General features: G+C 37.5%; 1 protein-coding gene across 6 annotated transcripts in view; it reads left to right on the top strand.

The window, feature by feature from the left end:
* DCDC1 (doublecortin domain containing 1) overlaps positions 1-14,025 on the top strand; it is a 477,553-nt gene that overhangs the window by 248,732 nt on the left and 214,796 nt on the right. For all 6 annotated transcript variants that reach the window (XM_070767614.1, XM_070767612.1, XM_070767611.1 and 3 more), the window contains 2 exons: positions 1,560-1,685; positions 4,330-4,435. In XM_070767614.1, the coding sequence (XP_070623715.1) occupies positions 1,560-1,685; positions 4,330-4,435 (232 nt within the window). The remainder of the gene's footprint in view (positions 1-1,559; positions 1,686-4,329; positions 4,436-14,025) is intronic.

Genomic DNA, 14,025 nt, shown 5'->3' with positions numbered 1-14,025 from the left:
AGTCATAGCTGGTAGAATTTATAAATGTGTAATTTGTATATCATTACCATTTTAATAGCATAATATATATGCATATATATTTGATTTTGAATCCAGTGTAAACCACTAGGGAACCATTATAGCATTTTGCTACTACTGAAACTTCCAAATTAATATCAGAAAAGTTATTTCCATCTAGTTTAAAATATATTGAGAAAATGCACAATATGTAGTAAGAAAATGATATTCATTTTCAGGGAGTAATTCTAATGTGTCTAATACATGTTGATATACAAGGTCTGATTACTCATTTGCAGAAGATTTTGGCAATATCTGCTTCTCTTTTGAGTCCTTTAGTTGTTTTCTCTCTTTAGTTGTTTTTACTTGTTTTCTCTCTTTAGGCTCTTTAGTTGTTTTTATTGTGAAAAATGTCCAGTACACAGAACACTTGATACAATGAAGATTTATATATATCCTTTACCTAAGTTCATCAATTAAAGACTTTGCCGCATTTCTTTTGCCTCTTTTATATCTCCTTTCTCTCACTTTTGAACAGTTTGGGATTAACTCCAGTCACTAAAGTTTTACTCCTAAATGTTATAGGTCATATAACTAAAGAACAGAAAGTTCTTCTCTGTCCCTGTTATAATATCTAACACAGTCAACAATAATATAATATCATCCAACATGTAATCAAACTACCCAAAATATGCTTTAGAGCTTTTTTGTAATCCAGTATCCAGATAAGCGTCATCTGTTGCATTTAGTTATTTTCTTTAGTTCTCTTTAATCTAAAATATTCTCCTATCTTTTGTTTTATTTTTCATGATAATGGTTTTCTTTTTGAAGAGTTCAGACACTTTTCTTGTATAGTGCCTCACATTCTAGACTTGTCTGAGTGTTTTCTCATGATTATATTCAGTTTAAATATTTTTGGAAATACTACACAGGTGAGGTGAGAGAGCCCTGTGATTCTAAAGGTAAATAGCAGTGTTTGTCACTAATTTCAAAAACAAAATGGCTCACAATTGACATAGTTGCCATTCTTTTTACTTAAGATCTTTTCCCATGATTTTAATTTTTACATAATTAAATTAACCTAAAGTAATATACCTAATAGTATGTAATATGAAAAATCAAGTCAGCATAGCATTTACTGAGCTTACAAAACATAGCTGTTTGTAGCCAAATACGAAAGTTTAATTTAATTATAGGCTTCAAAGATTATTATGGGTATATTGCATTGTAGTTATACATGAAAAATGAACATTACAAGGCTGACAGTTGATTCTTTTTCTCAACTATATGCTTTGTTTTATTATTGAAATCATTTTTTTAAATGTGCAACATTTGAAACATTTATGTGTTGCAACTATCCTAGGCATATTATAAATCAAACTAAAATGTGCATGTCAGGTATCAGTATAAAATACCAACAATAGGGCTGTATAGTAGGAAGTTCACTTATTTCTGGATGTTATTTGACATGGGAATGCATGTTTTATTGACTATTTATACTCAAAGTTTAGAGTTTGTATAATTTTACAGATATATTTGATTTTTGTTTTTCCATTTTCCAGATCTCCACTGAACCCTGTTTTGGGTTTAACTTTTGACCAGGTGACTGCATTCGCCAGAGGTGACATTACAGTTGTATATAAAACCTTCTTGGACCCTAATGCCCTTCTGCTACCTGGATGTGACAAGTAAATTAACAAGTTCTTGGTTAAGCAATTTGAATCGCCTAATTCAGTTTTCCCAGAGTGAGAGATTTAAACACTAAAAGATGTTACTTAAATCATCTTAAATAAACAATCATTTATTTTATTGACTTATTTCATGATATCATGAGCTGTTGAAGACTTGCCATTAAGTTCCCTGGAGTTTTAGAAAACACATGGGACAATGAGCAGAGTATAGTCTTCTGCTTTGCAAAGTTAATGATTTTATTTGAAATGTAAAAACTGTTTGCAGGGGATTTTTTTAGACTAACAATTTTAAATGGAATTATTAAAATAGTAAATAATGAGTTCTTTTACATGAGTGTTCATATTTAAGCATCTCATTTGATGATGATAAATTAGAGATGAAAGCACTACCCTAGAGGCATAGTGCGCAGAAGAGCGGGAGTTAGATCCAGGCACTGGACCCATATCTACTCGTGATTGTCCATGAGCAGACAGGTATCAGTTTCCTATGGGTTAATGATAAAACCCAGCAGTTACTGATTGTTGACCATAGGCCAGGCACGGTTCTATTAATAAATGAATTGGATGAGAGCATATTTAATCTGCAAAATAATTATTTTAATCCTGCTGCTGCTGCTGCTGCTGCTGCTAAGTCGCTTCAGTCGTATCCAACTCTGTGTGACCCCATAGACGGCAGCCCACCAGGCTCCCCCGTCTCTGGGATTCTCCAGGCAAGAACACTGGAGTGGGTTGCCATTTCCTTCTCCAATGCATGAAAGTGAAAAGTGAAAGTGAAGTCGCTCAGTCATGTCCGACTCTAGCAACCCCATGGACTGCAGCCTTCCAGGCTCCTCCGTCCGTGGGATTTTCCAGGCAAAAGTACTGGAGTGGGGTGCCATTGCTTATTAGGCTATTATTACTCCATTTTTATAGAGGCAGAAACTGAGGCCCAGAAGGGCATTTTCCCAGCCACACGACTTGTACATGATGTACGAGGATTCTAACCCAGGTTGTCTTTCTTAGGAACTGAGATAGATAACCACTACCTAGCACTGCCTAGTAGTACTTTCTATGATGATGGAATCAGAATTTGTGGCCATTGAGCACTTGAAATATGACTAGTGTGACTGAGAAACTGAATTTTAAATTTTGTTTAAATTAAACCAATTTTAATTTAAGTAGGCATATGTGGCTTGTGGCTACCATATTGAATACGGCAGCATGATGCTGACACTATGTTGGATTAGGTGACCTATCTATAAAGTCCCATCTAACTTGATATTTTGTAATTTAACCAGTTACAACTTTCTTTAATATAGTGGTGAAAAAGCTGAAATAGAGGACAGACCTAGAGAACCAAAAGCAGTCTGATGAGGTCAGTCAGTCGAGCTAATGTAAACCTATTGCTGCTGCTGCTGCTAAGTCACTTCAGCCGTGTCCGACTCTGTGCGACCCTATAGACGGCAGCCCACCGGGCTCCTCTGTCCCTGGGATTCTCCAGGCAAGAAAACTGGAGTGGGTTGCCATTTCCTTCTCCAACAACCTATTGCTAAGTATGTCTAAAAAGACAGACTCTTTGATCTTCTCTATCCCCCAATGGCTGCCTGCAGTTTCTAGACAAGATTATAATGTTCTGCCTTGTTTTCTTTCTCTTTATGGATAGAAAATAACTCAGCACTCTTTATTAAAAGCATTTTCATTTATGAGAAGATTTATTTCATGTGTGATAATCTTTCTCTAAGCTGTTAAATTTGCCTTTCCCTTTGGTTTTTAGCTATGAGTTTAATTTTTAATTTATGTATTGCTTCTTTATTTTACTTCTTCAAGTGCAATGAATACTGCTTTAATGAATGGATTTAAATTAAATCTGATTCCCTAAATATAAAAATGTGAAACTGCCTTTATTGAACATGAACTAGTTTGAAGATAATTTACTTAATTTTTGGATTCCATTTGAACTTTCTTTCTATACTCTGAAATGGATCATTTGAGATCTTAGTCATCATGCCCTTACTTATATTTCTCAGACTATTGAAAGAAAACTACCATCACCATTTCTAGAACTGCTTTTTGTTGAATAGCATGCTGTATGGTATATCTTAACATAGCAGTGTTGAGCCGCAACTTTCTTTAGGGTAAGAATGGACTCACTATTAAAATAAGTAATTTGGCTGAGTTAAGGATGAAGCCAGCCCCTCTAGTTTGTGATTCATCTATGTACTCTCTAGACTGTGCTGCCTTTTAAAAGGCTCTCTTAAAAATACCAAGCTAATATTCTGTATACAAACATTATAAATATAAAAGCATGCTTTATTATTATAGATCAGTATATTTATGATAACTTTAACAATGAAGATGATCTCCACTGTGAGTGATTCTGTAAGATTAAAAATTTTTTGTTTCTTTGTTATGTTAATAATTAACTAGGCATTTGGTTCCCCCAATATCATAAATAATAGCAAGGAAAAAATTTAAAGCCTTCCTTTTCCCAATTATAGCTAACAGGATACTTTATAAATTACTGTTTAGAAAGATTATAGACTATACATTGTTTTTTCTCTCACTAGAAGAGTAAGATGTATAAATTATCATACTAATAGATTAAAGAGTGCTAAAACTCATTTTATTCTAATAAGAACAATTACATATTTTGTTTTCTTAGTTGGGACATTTGTGAGGGATTTCCAATTAACTTCAGTGGCACCAGTCAACAGGTACCTGATCAATTTGAAAAGGTGGACATGGAGAACAGTTTCCTACAGAACAAGGTCAGAATTATTTGTTGTTCTTGATAAGAATATTTTATATATTGGACACTCAGTCAATACGTGGTGACTGGGTAGATATTTGTGAAATTTTGGAAAACTGTAAATTATTTTACAAATGTTAGGGGCAAGTATTATGCTCTGCGTGCATGCCTGTGAAGTCGCTTCAGTCCTGTCTGAATCTTTGAGACCCCATGGACTGTAGCCCACCAGGCTCCTCTGTCCATGGGATTCTCCAGGCAAGATGACTGGAATGGGAGGCCATGCCCTCCTCCAGGGGATCTTCCCAACCCAGGGATTGAACCTGTGTCTCTTATGTTCTTCTGCATTGGCAGGCAGGTTCTTTATTTACCACTAGTGCCACCCCGTTAATTAAGCACTTTGAAACTGAACCAATATTGAGAAGGGTTAGAGGAAGGGTTAAGGTGGGAGTTTGACATCGACGTGTATACACTGCTATATTTAAAATAAGTGACCAACAAAGACATACTGTATAGTACAGGGAACTCTGCTCAATGTTCTGTAATAACCTGAATGGGAAAAGAATTTGAAAAAGAATAGGAAGAAAAAAAAAACTGTACCAATATATATCATTTCTACCTAAGAAATATTCTACTTGTATTACATCATTTAAGTATAATTGTTCAGCATATTTTCTTTATACCAACTACATTAATAAGTTGCATTTGTTTAAGAAATTCTTTAAGATGGCTCTTATATCTTTATACTCTAGAATCTGATCTATATTTTCTATGGGTTAATGTATCTAAGTAGCACAAGTTCTTCAGAAAGCTGTACTTATAACACAATCCAGAAGGTCTCTTTATTAATTTACTTTAGAAATTTATCTTTCAGTAAAGAATTTTTTCTGCCTGTGAGCTATGAAACACATTTTATAATTATTTGTAATTAATTATTATTAATTACTCCTGTCTCTAAAGAAGGAGAAATTCTTTTCTTTTTCTCAGTTGGTTAAGTTATGTAGGGTTGTTGTTCATTTCAGCTGCATACTGCTGCTGCTGCTAAGTCGCTCCAGTCGTGTCCGACTGTGCGACCCCATAGACAGCAGCCCACCAGGCTCCCCCGTCCCTGGGATTCTCCAGGCAAGAACACTGGAGTGGGTTGCCATTTCCTTCTCTGATGCATGAAAGTGAAAAGTAAAAGTGAAGTCGCTCAGTCGTGTCTGACTCTTAGCGACCCCATGGACTGCAGCCTACCAGGCTCCTCCGCCCATGGGATTTTCCAGGCAAGAGTACTGGAGTGGGTTGCCATTGAATTCGTGAAATCAAAACCAAAAAGCACCCAGAGAGACAGAGACGCTCAGAGAAAGCAGGGCTTTTTGTTAACTAGTTTGGGCCCTTTCTTTGTAAGAGATAATGCAAAAGACACATTGTCCCAATCTGCTGTTTTTCAATTTCTCCATGTTGCTCATTCAGTCTTTTATGTCTAAATTTATACCAAAACATTAGTTGTTTCAAGGTATATGTGAAGCTAAATTGTATAATTGTAAAGCTAGAGTAAAATAAACAATTATTTCTAGTCCTGTTTCTGAGCAAATTTAGAAAATAAATGTAAGTTGACTGGTGTCCTAAGAATTAATGCATTTTGTATTTTATATTCAGTGACATTAAGGTTTATTTGCCATAGTTCTCTGATCCTGTTGGCATTCTTTTTTAGCTTTTTTTTTTTTTTGCTGTAGCTTTATTTTCGTTCTCAAAAACTTATATACCTAACCATTGCCTATTATTCATATCATCATCTGGCCTTCATTGATCTCCATGATTCATCTCCAGTCTTCCCCCACTCTCAACTTGTCTTTTCAATCCTCTCCATTTCTTGATCTTTGTGTACCTGACCCTACAGTCAGAGCTAATAAACGGAGTCCCCTACATGATTTACACTTTGGTTTACTTGTGCCATTCCATGTGTTGTTCTTTGCTAGGATACAATCCCTCCATTACTATTTACTTTTTAAGGCTTTCTTCAATTTCTTCTTTATCCATGAAGCCTTCTCAGATCCTCCAGAGAAATTTAACTTCAAGTTATATTTTGTGACCCCAGAACTCCTTTTCACACTTTGAAAATTGTTCTTAGAGTTTGTGTTTTGGTAAAGGCACTTGCTTTTGTGTCTTTCTCTTCCACTAAACTGATAATTCTTTGGATACAGATTTTATGTCTTACTCATCTATGCGTTCATGAGTGCTGGAACAAAGTCTTGGATATAGAGCAGGTACACAATACGTTTTCATGAATGATTTTTAAAATTTAGCCATAATCTCTTTTAAGGCTCACTATTCTCTAATATGTTCTTTGTGTGTTAGCCAAGCTAAATTGTTCATTTGTTGTTTTCTGAGTCCATGATTTCTGTTATTATGCCCACATGAATCCCTCTGCCTGGAATTCAACCTTTCTTTCTTTGTCACCACCCCCCACCTTCTCTGACACCCTTATGCCATATCCTAGCATGGTACTGGCATATAGTTGGCATTCAACTAGTGCTTATTGAAATCCTGCCCATCATTCTAGCCTTATCTGATTTGTGCCTGCTTCATAAAATCTTTCTTTACCGCAACCCCACCCCCAAACCAGATATGATGTTTCTGACCTTGATACCCCTGTTGCATCCATTCTATACCCTTTATAATGACACTGACTCTGTTCTGTTCCTCTTGCAACATTTTTTGATGATTTGAAGTCAATCATTGTTCCAAGTTTGGGCATATTTTAGCTCACATTAGAGTAGAACAAAATGGTAGATTCCACTGAGATTATTGGTATCATATCATAAAGGATCTTCATTCAAATGGATGTTGTTCTGTAGAAAATACAGAGCCATTGGAAACATTCAAGCAGAGGCAGATGTGATTTGATCCTGTGTTAGGAATATGTCTTGGGAGATCTTTATCTTATCCTCCTACCCCTGCCTTGCAGATTAGAAATTTTTAGAACCAAAGAGCATTCGGATCATTCTTGTCTCTGCTATAGTATCTAGGTGCTCAGAGTTAGCTGAGTGGAACTGATTTCTCTAGTTAATTAACTCATTCAATAGAAACCAGGTCAAACCTGAGGGGGAAAAAAAGGATAGTGAAGAGGAAATGTCAGAGGAAAAGAACTAGAAAGGCCTCTCTCTTTGATTTTAAACCCAAGTAGAACTTTGAAAGAAAACTATATTTTGTAATGTTGAAAAATGAGAGAATAAAAACCAATAGTTATTTTATCACTATTAATTTGTTCTAATGATTTAGTGAAAGTGAGAAAAGACCTCATCCTGCAAGTTTGTACACTACTGTATTTTTAGAAGAAGAAATTGTTTTTGAATAAAATTTCAGCTCAGTCAAAATAGTGATAAACTGGATAGTAAAGAGACACTTTCAAAGAAAGTTTCCCTTAGCTGTGAAACCTTTGAAATCCTTTCAGAAAAATGTCTCCAGTTATATACAGAGGTGATCAGTGCATTGGAAATAGCAATTTAATAACTTGAAAAGGAGCACTTTTAAGAGAGATTCAGGCAGAGGTCATGGGTATCTAGAGGGCATTTTATTGTAGAATCTTGATGCTCATCACAGTAAAGGAGGACACTAAGAGGATTACAACAGGGATAGAGAGGAGGGAGGCAAAAGCCGATACTCTTGCTGCATACGTTTTCAAATTGGCTTGAGATAGAGGTATCAGTGCCCAACCCCGACTGTTCTTTTAAATCTCGTATTGACAAGTAAAACCTTTCCTACAGAGAAAAATTTGGAACATGTAATCCCTATTAGTAATGTGGAAGGCAGATATAATGCTGACAATTACAACCTGTTGCTCTTTTATCCATTTCAAAAAAAGATTTGAAATCTACTATACATGGAGAATTCCGGTGAAAACATCTTTCAACAGTTCTATTGTTACTTAAGTTGGCAACACTTTTTGATTGCACTAGTTTAAGGGCAATATACTTATATGTTTCCATGAAATGGATGAGATACAAACTTCATGGTAGTTAATAAAAAAAAATATTCCTGAGAAGAATAGCTTATTTATGGGAAAACATAGCAGAAAAATACACTCCAGCATTTGGCAGGTCTTATATTCTGTCAATGGAGAAGGAAATGGCAACCCACTCCAGTGTTCTTGCCTGGAGAATCCCAGGGACTGGGGAGCCTGGTGGGCCGCCGTCTGTGGGGTTGCACAGAGTCGGACACGACTGAAACGACTTAGCAGCAGCAGCATATTCTGTCAAAAAGACAAGGAAACTGATTTTGATCCTAGCCTTTTGGTATGATCAGACATCAGCAGAACATTAGAAACAATTACTAGTATAGAAACAGTAAGCAAAACACCAAGTTATGATTTTAGAATTATGGCATGTTGATTATAAGTTTACTTGTAAATTCAACAATCATGGATGCCAGAAGAATATATTATTCTATATGTCAAAAAAGAGGCTAGGAAAAGGTAGACAATTCTTTACTGTCCTATTTCTTTGGAGAGCAAGTCATCAAGAAATAATATTTTCTCAGATAATTTATACTGGAGAAAATGCAATTTTTAATCTCAATTTTGAATTTATTGCCCTTAGAATGGGATACTGGACTTTTAATGAAATTCCAAATCCCTTCCTTATTTTTAGACCTATAGCTGGAATCTATTGAGGACTGCACACCTAAATACTAGATATTTTGGTTGTTCAGTTTCATAATTATGTTGTTGTTCCATTGTTCAGTCATGTCCAACTCTTTACAACCCCATGGACTGCAGCAAGCCAGGCTTCCCTGTCTTTTACTATCTCCTGGAGTTTGCTCAAACACATGTTCATTGAGTCAATGATGCTATCCAACCATCTCATCCTCTGTCACCCCCTTCTCCTCCTGCCTTCAATCTTTCCCAGCAACAGGGTCTTTTCAGATGAGTTGGCTCTTCACATCAGGTGGCCAAAGTACTGGAGCTTCAGCTTCAGCATCAGTCCTTCCAGTGTATATTCAACGCTGATTTCCTTTAAGATTGACTGGTTTAATCTCCTTGCAGTCTAAGGGACTCTCAAGAGTCTTCTCCAATACCACAGCATAATTATGAGCTCACTAATATTTCTGCTTTTCAGTTTTTCTAGTTCTTGGTCTTAGAGGTAGGTGGATTGATCAGTTTATAGATTTAGAGAATGAAAACAATAAGTATGAATATCAAGGGGATGAGGAAAGAGATTTTAGAACATTTTTTGTAGGTGTGATTTTAATTTGTATAGTAAATTATTTAATGTTAAAGTGTTAGTCACTCAGTCATGTCCAACTCTGCAACTCCTTGGACTGTAGCCTGCTAGGATTCTCTGTCCATGCGATTGTCCTGGTAAGAATACTGGAGTGGGTTGCTGTTTCCTCCTCCAGGGGATCTTCCCAACCCAGGAATCAAACCCAGGTCTCCTGCATTGCAGGCAGATTCTTTACCATCTGAGCCCCCAACTTGGTCCTAAAATAACTATCAAAAGGAAAAATCTTATAAAATTATATCTAGAATAAAAATATTTTTAGAATGAAGGTTGTGGCCTATGAGCTCCCTTTTTCACAAAAAATTTCATCGTCTTACACTTGTTCCTCAGTAGATCTGCAGGAAGAGACCTTATTACTTTGAAATTGCACAGGAATTTTGAAGTGTACTCCACTTTCATTGGTAGTTTGGGGAAAGAAAATTAAACAAGAAATTTTAACTGGCCCAGTACATATATGCCTCATTTTTTATCACTGGCATCATCTGTATCAGCACAGTTTATTCAGAAAAGCAAAATCATAATGGTCACTTAAGGGAAGCTATGTTTGTAGGTATTCAAAAGAATAAAAGAAAATTTCTTTTTTTTTGATTCTCAACAAGACTTTAAAAGGTTTTCTAATTACACATGTTATGGTATATATTTGGAGACCTGTGTCAGCATCAGTGCTATTATACACATACTCACGCATGCACTTGTGCACATGTACACACTCTCACACACACATACATAAGAGACACATATGGCATATTATGCTGTAGGTTGTCAGAGCACTTTCTGAATTTCAAAATCTGTCTCCCCCACCTTACTAAACATTTCGTCTAAAGCTAAGCTATCAGATTAAATTAAAAAGAAAAAAATAGGTGACATCATGAAGAGAATTTAATGGCCATTGTCAATTTTAAGTGTATTAGAACCCCGAATTGGCAGGACTTTTTTTTTTAAATAACATTAAATGAAGCTGAGTTAGTGGGCCTGGCTCTGTCTGGTCTATGTAGAATCACTTGGGAACCATCCAGCAAAATATCTCTTAGAGAACAGCATGGTGTTAATACTGGGTGCCAACCCAAGACAGACACAAAGGACCCCTTCGCTCTTCACCAATAAACCAACTGTTAAAAGATTAAACCATGTTGTGCAGATAACAAGAATTTAGGCACTGGCAGCAGGTGCTGTACAAAGAAGCAGTTGGCAGTACGGTTCTTCTGTCTGACTAATTCCAGTCAAAACAATCTTCTTCCCAGTTGCAAAGGAGAGTTCTGAGTGTGATGGCAACTTGGAGTTAGGAGGTTGACTTTAAATGCTGAGTCCTGTGGGGAGTGGATTAGTAGAATATAGTTTATCAATGTTCAGAAACTGTGAGAAATTCCCATCTAGAATCCAGTCACTACTGGCTAACTGGGGAATAAATCATCAAAGAACTCTTAAGTCAAATCTGCTTATGTGATGGGGTTACTGTATTTTAAAATTTTTATTTTCATGTATATGAGTCATATGACATTTTCGTCCATCATAGAATAATTATCAAATGTATTAGTCATACCCTTTTGTTATTGCCTGTTCACACTTGTAAAACGTCACCTTTTAAATTATCATTTAACTTTTGTTTTTTAAAAAAAACATTTGCTACTCAAAATCTAGTGTTAGCAAAGAGTTAGACATTTCAATATTAGAAAATTATTTAAATTGTTACTGAAGCAATATTATTTACTAAGTTTAAAGCATAAGTTGATATATTCTCATAATCCCATACAAATAAATATTAGTACTTAAAGTTAGCATGCTTTTTCAGGGAAAGTGATTATATAGATACGAGGTAAAGTTTATTAAATATGAAGGAGAATGAGAAAAGGCAAAGGAGAAAAGGAAAGATCTGCATCTGAATGCAGAATTCCAAAGAATAGAAAGAAGAGATAAGAAAGCCTTCCTAAGTGAACAATGCAAAGAAATAGAGGAAAACAATAGAATGGGAAAGACTAGAGATCTCTTCAAGAAAATAGAGATACCAAGGGAACATTTCATGGAAAGATGGGCACAATAAAGGACAGAAATGGTATGGACTTACCAGAAGCAGAAGATATTAAGAAGAGGTGGCAAGAATACACAGAAGAACTATACAAAAATGATCTTCATGACCCAGATAACCACAATGGTGTGATCACTCACCTAGAGCCAGACATCCTGGAGTCCGAAGTCAAGTAGGCCTTAGGAATCACTACAAACAAAGCTAGTGGAGGTGATGGATTCCAGTTGAGCTATTTCAGATCCTAAAAGATGATGCTGTGAAAGTACTGCATTCAATATGCCAGAAATTTTGGAAAACTCAGCAGTGGCCACAGGACTGGAAAAGGTCAGTTTTCATTCCAATCCCAAAGAAAGGCAAGGCCAAAGAATGTTCAAACTACCACACAATTGCACTCATCTCACATGCTAGCAAAGTAATGCTAAATATTCTCCTAGCTGTGCTTCAACAGTACGTGAACCAAGAACTTCCAGATGTTCAAGCTGGTTTTAGAAAAGGCAGAGGAACCAGAGATCAAATTGCCGACATCCACTGGATCATAGAAAAAGTAAGAGGATGCCAGAAAAATATCTACTTCTGCTTCATTGACTACACTGAAGCATTTGACTGTGTGGATCACAACAAACTGTGGGAAATTCTTAGAGTTGGGAATACTAGATCACCTTATCTGCCTCCTGAGAAATCTGTATGCAGGTCAAGAAGCAACAGTTAGAACAAGATATGGAACATGGAACAACAGACTGGTTCAAAATTGGTAAAAGAGTACGTCAAGGCTGTATATTGTCACCCTGCTTATCTAACTTATATGCATAGTATGTCATGTGAAATGCTGGACTGGATGAAGCACAAGCTGGAATCAAGATTGCTGGGATAAACATCAATAAGCTCAGATATGCAGATGGCACCACCCTTATGGCAGGAAGTAAAGAGGAAATAAAGGGGGAGGAGTCAAGATGGCGGAGGAGTAGGACGGGGAGAACACTTTCTCCCCCACAAATTCATCAAAAGAGCATTTAAACGTCGAGTAAATTCCACAAAACAACTTCTGAATGCTGGCAGAGGACATCAGGCACCCAGAAAAGCAACCCAACTCTTCGAAAGGAGGTAGGAAAAAATATTAAAAACAAAAAAAAAGAGACAAAAGAGGGAGGGACGGAGTTCCGTCCCGGGAAGGGAATCGTAAAAAGAGAGAAGTTTCCAAACACCAGGAAACCTTCTCACTGCCGAATCTGTGCCGACTTTGGAAGCACAGAGGGCAACATAACAGGGAGAAAAAATAAATAAACAATTAAAACTCGCAGATTGCGAGCACTATGGTAACTCCCCCAGCAGAGAAGCAGCGCAGACGCCTGCATCCGCCATTAGCAAGCCGGGGCTGGGCAGGGAGGCGCGGCGTGGGCTGCATCGCTGAGAGTAAGAATCTGGCCTGAATACCCTGAGCGCTATCTGAGCGAAATAATTTGGGCTAGCAAACCAGACTGTGGGATATCTACCACGTGAAAAGCCAGCCCTAACCTAAGACCGCCAGGCCCGCGCACGGAACAAAGGACTGAACAGAGATAGCCGGCTGCAGATCTTCCCCCTCCGGTGACAGGCAGCCAGAGCTGGAGGGGGGCAATCGCAGCCCCAGAGAGACATTATCTATAAAACTGTAAGCAGGCTTCTTTGCTAACTAAAACTTCTTGGGGGTCTGGACGGTCAACATCTGCCTGAGAAGGTGCGCCGGTTTTACACCCAGATAACCGAGTGGCGGGGAGGCGATAAGTCGCAGCATTGGCGCTCGCCAAACACCTCATCACCTGAGCTGCTCGGACCTGGGAAGAGCACAAAACGCAGGCCCAACTGAGTCTGCGCCTCTGAGGACTACCCAAGTGCCTGAACCTGAGCGGCTTGGACCTGGGAGGTGCATGCAGCCCAGGGCCAGCCTCGGATTGTTCCCGGCGGAACAACCTAGAGTCCGAGCAGTGTGGACAGGGAGGCTACACGTGCCGTGAGCGGGGGCAGACCCAGGGTGGCTGAGGCACTGCGAGCTCACGCCAGTGTTATTTGTTTGCAGCATCCCTCCCTCCCTCCCCACAGTGCGACTGAACAAGTAAGCCTAAAAAAAAAAAAAAAAAAAAAGTGTCCTCCACCATGCCCTTTGTGTCAGAGCGGAAACCAGATACTGAAGAGACTAGCAAACAGAAGAAGATATAACAGAGGGAAACGCCTTGGAAGCTACAGGCAATAGATCAAAACGCTGTGGTTACTACGGACTACATAGGAAGGGGCCTATAGATCTTGAGAAATATAAATCTGACCAAGGAACTAGCCAAAAATGAACTGAACCCA

Source organism: Bos indicus, chromosome 15 (genome assembly GCF_029378745.1).
Source record: "Bos indicus isolate NIAB-ARS_2022 breed Sahiwal x Tharparkar chromosome 15, NIAB-ARS_B.indTharparkar_mat_pri_1.0, whole genome shotgun sequence".
Taxonomy (NCBI): Eukaryota; Metazoa; Chordata; class Mammalia; order Artiodactyla; family Bovidae; genus Bos; species Bos indicus.
Note: the sequence above shows the minus strand (reverse complement) of the source record. Positions and strands in the feature narration are given on the sequence as shown.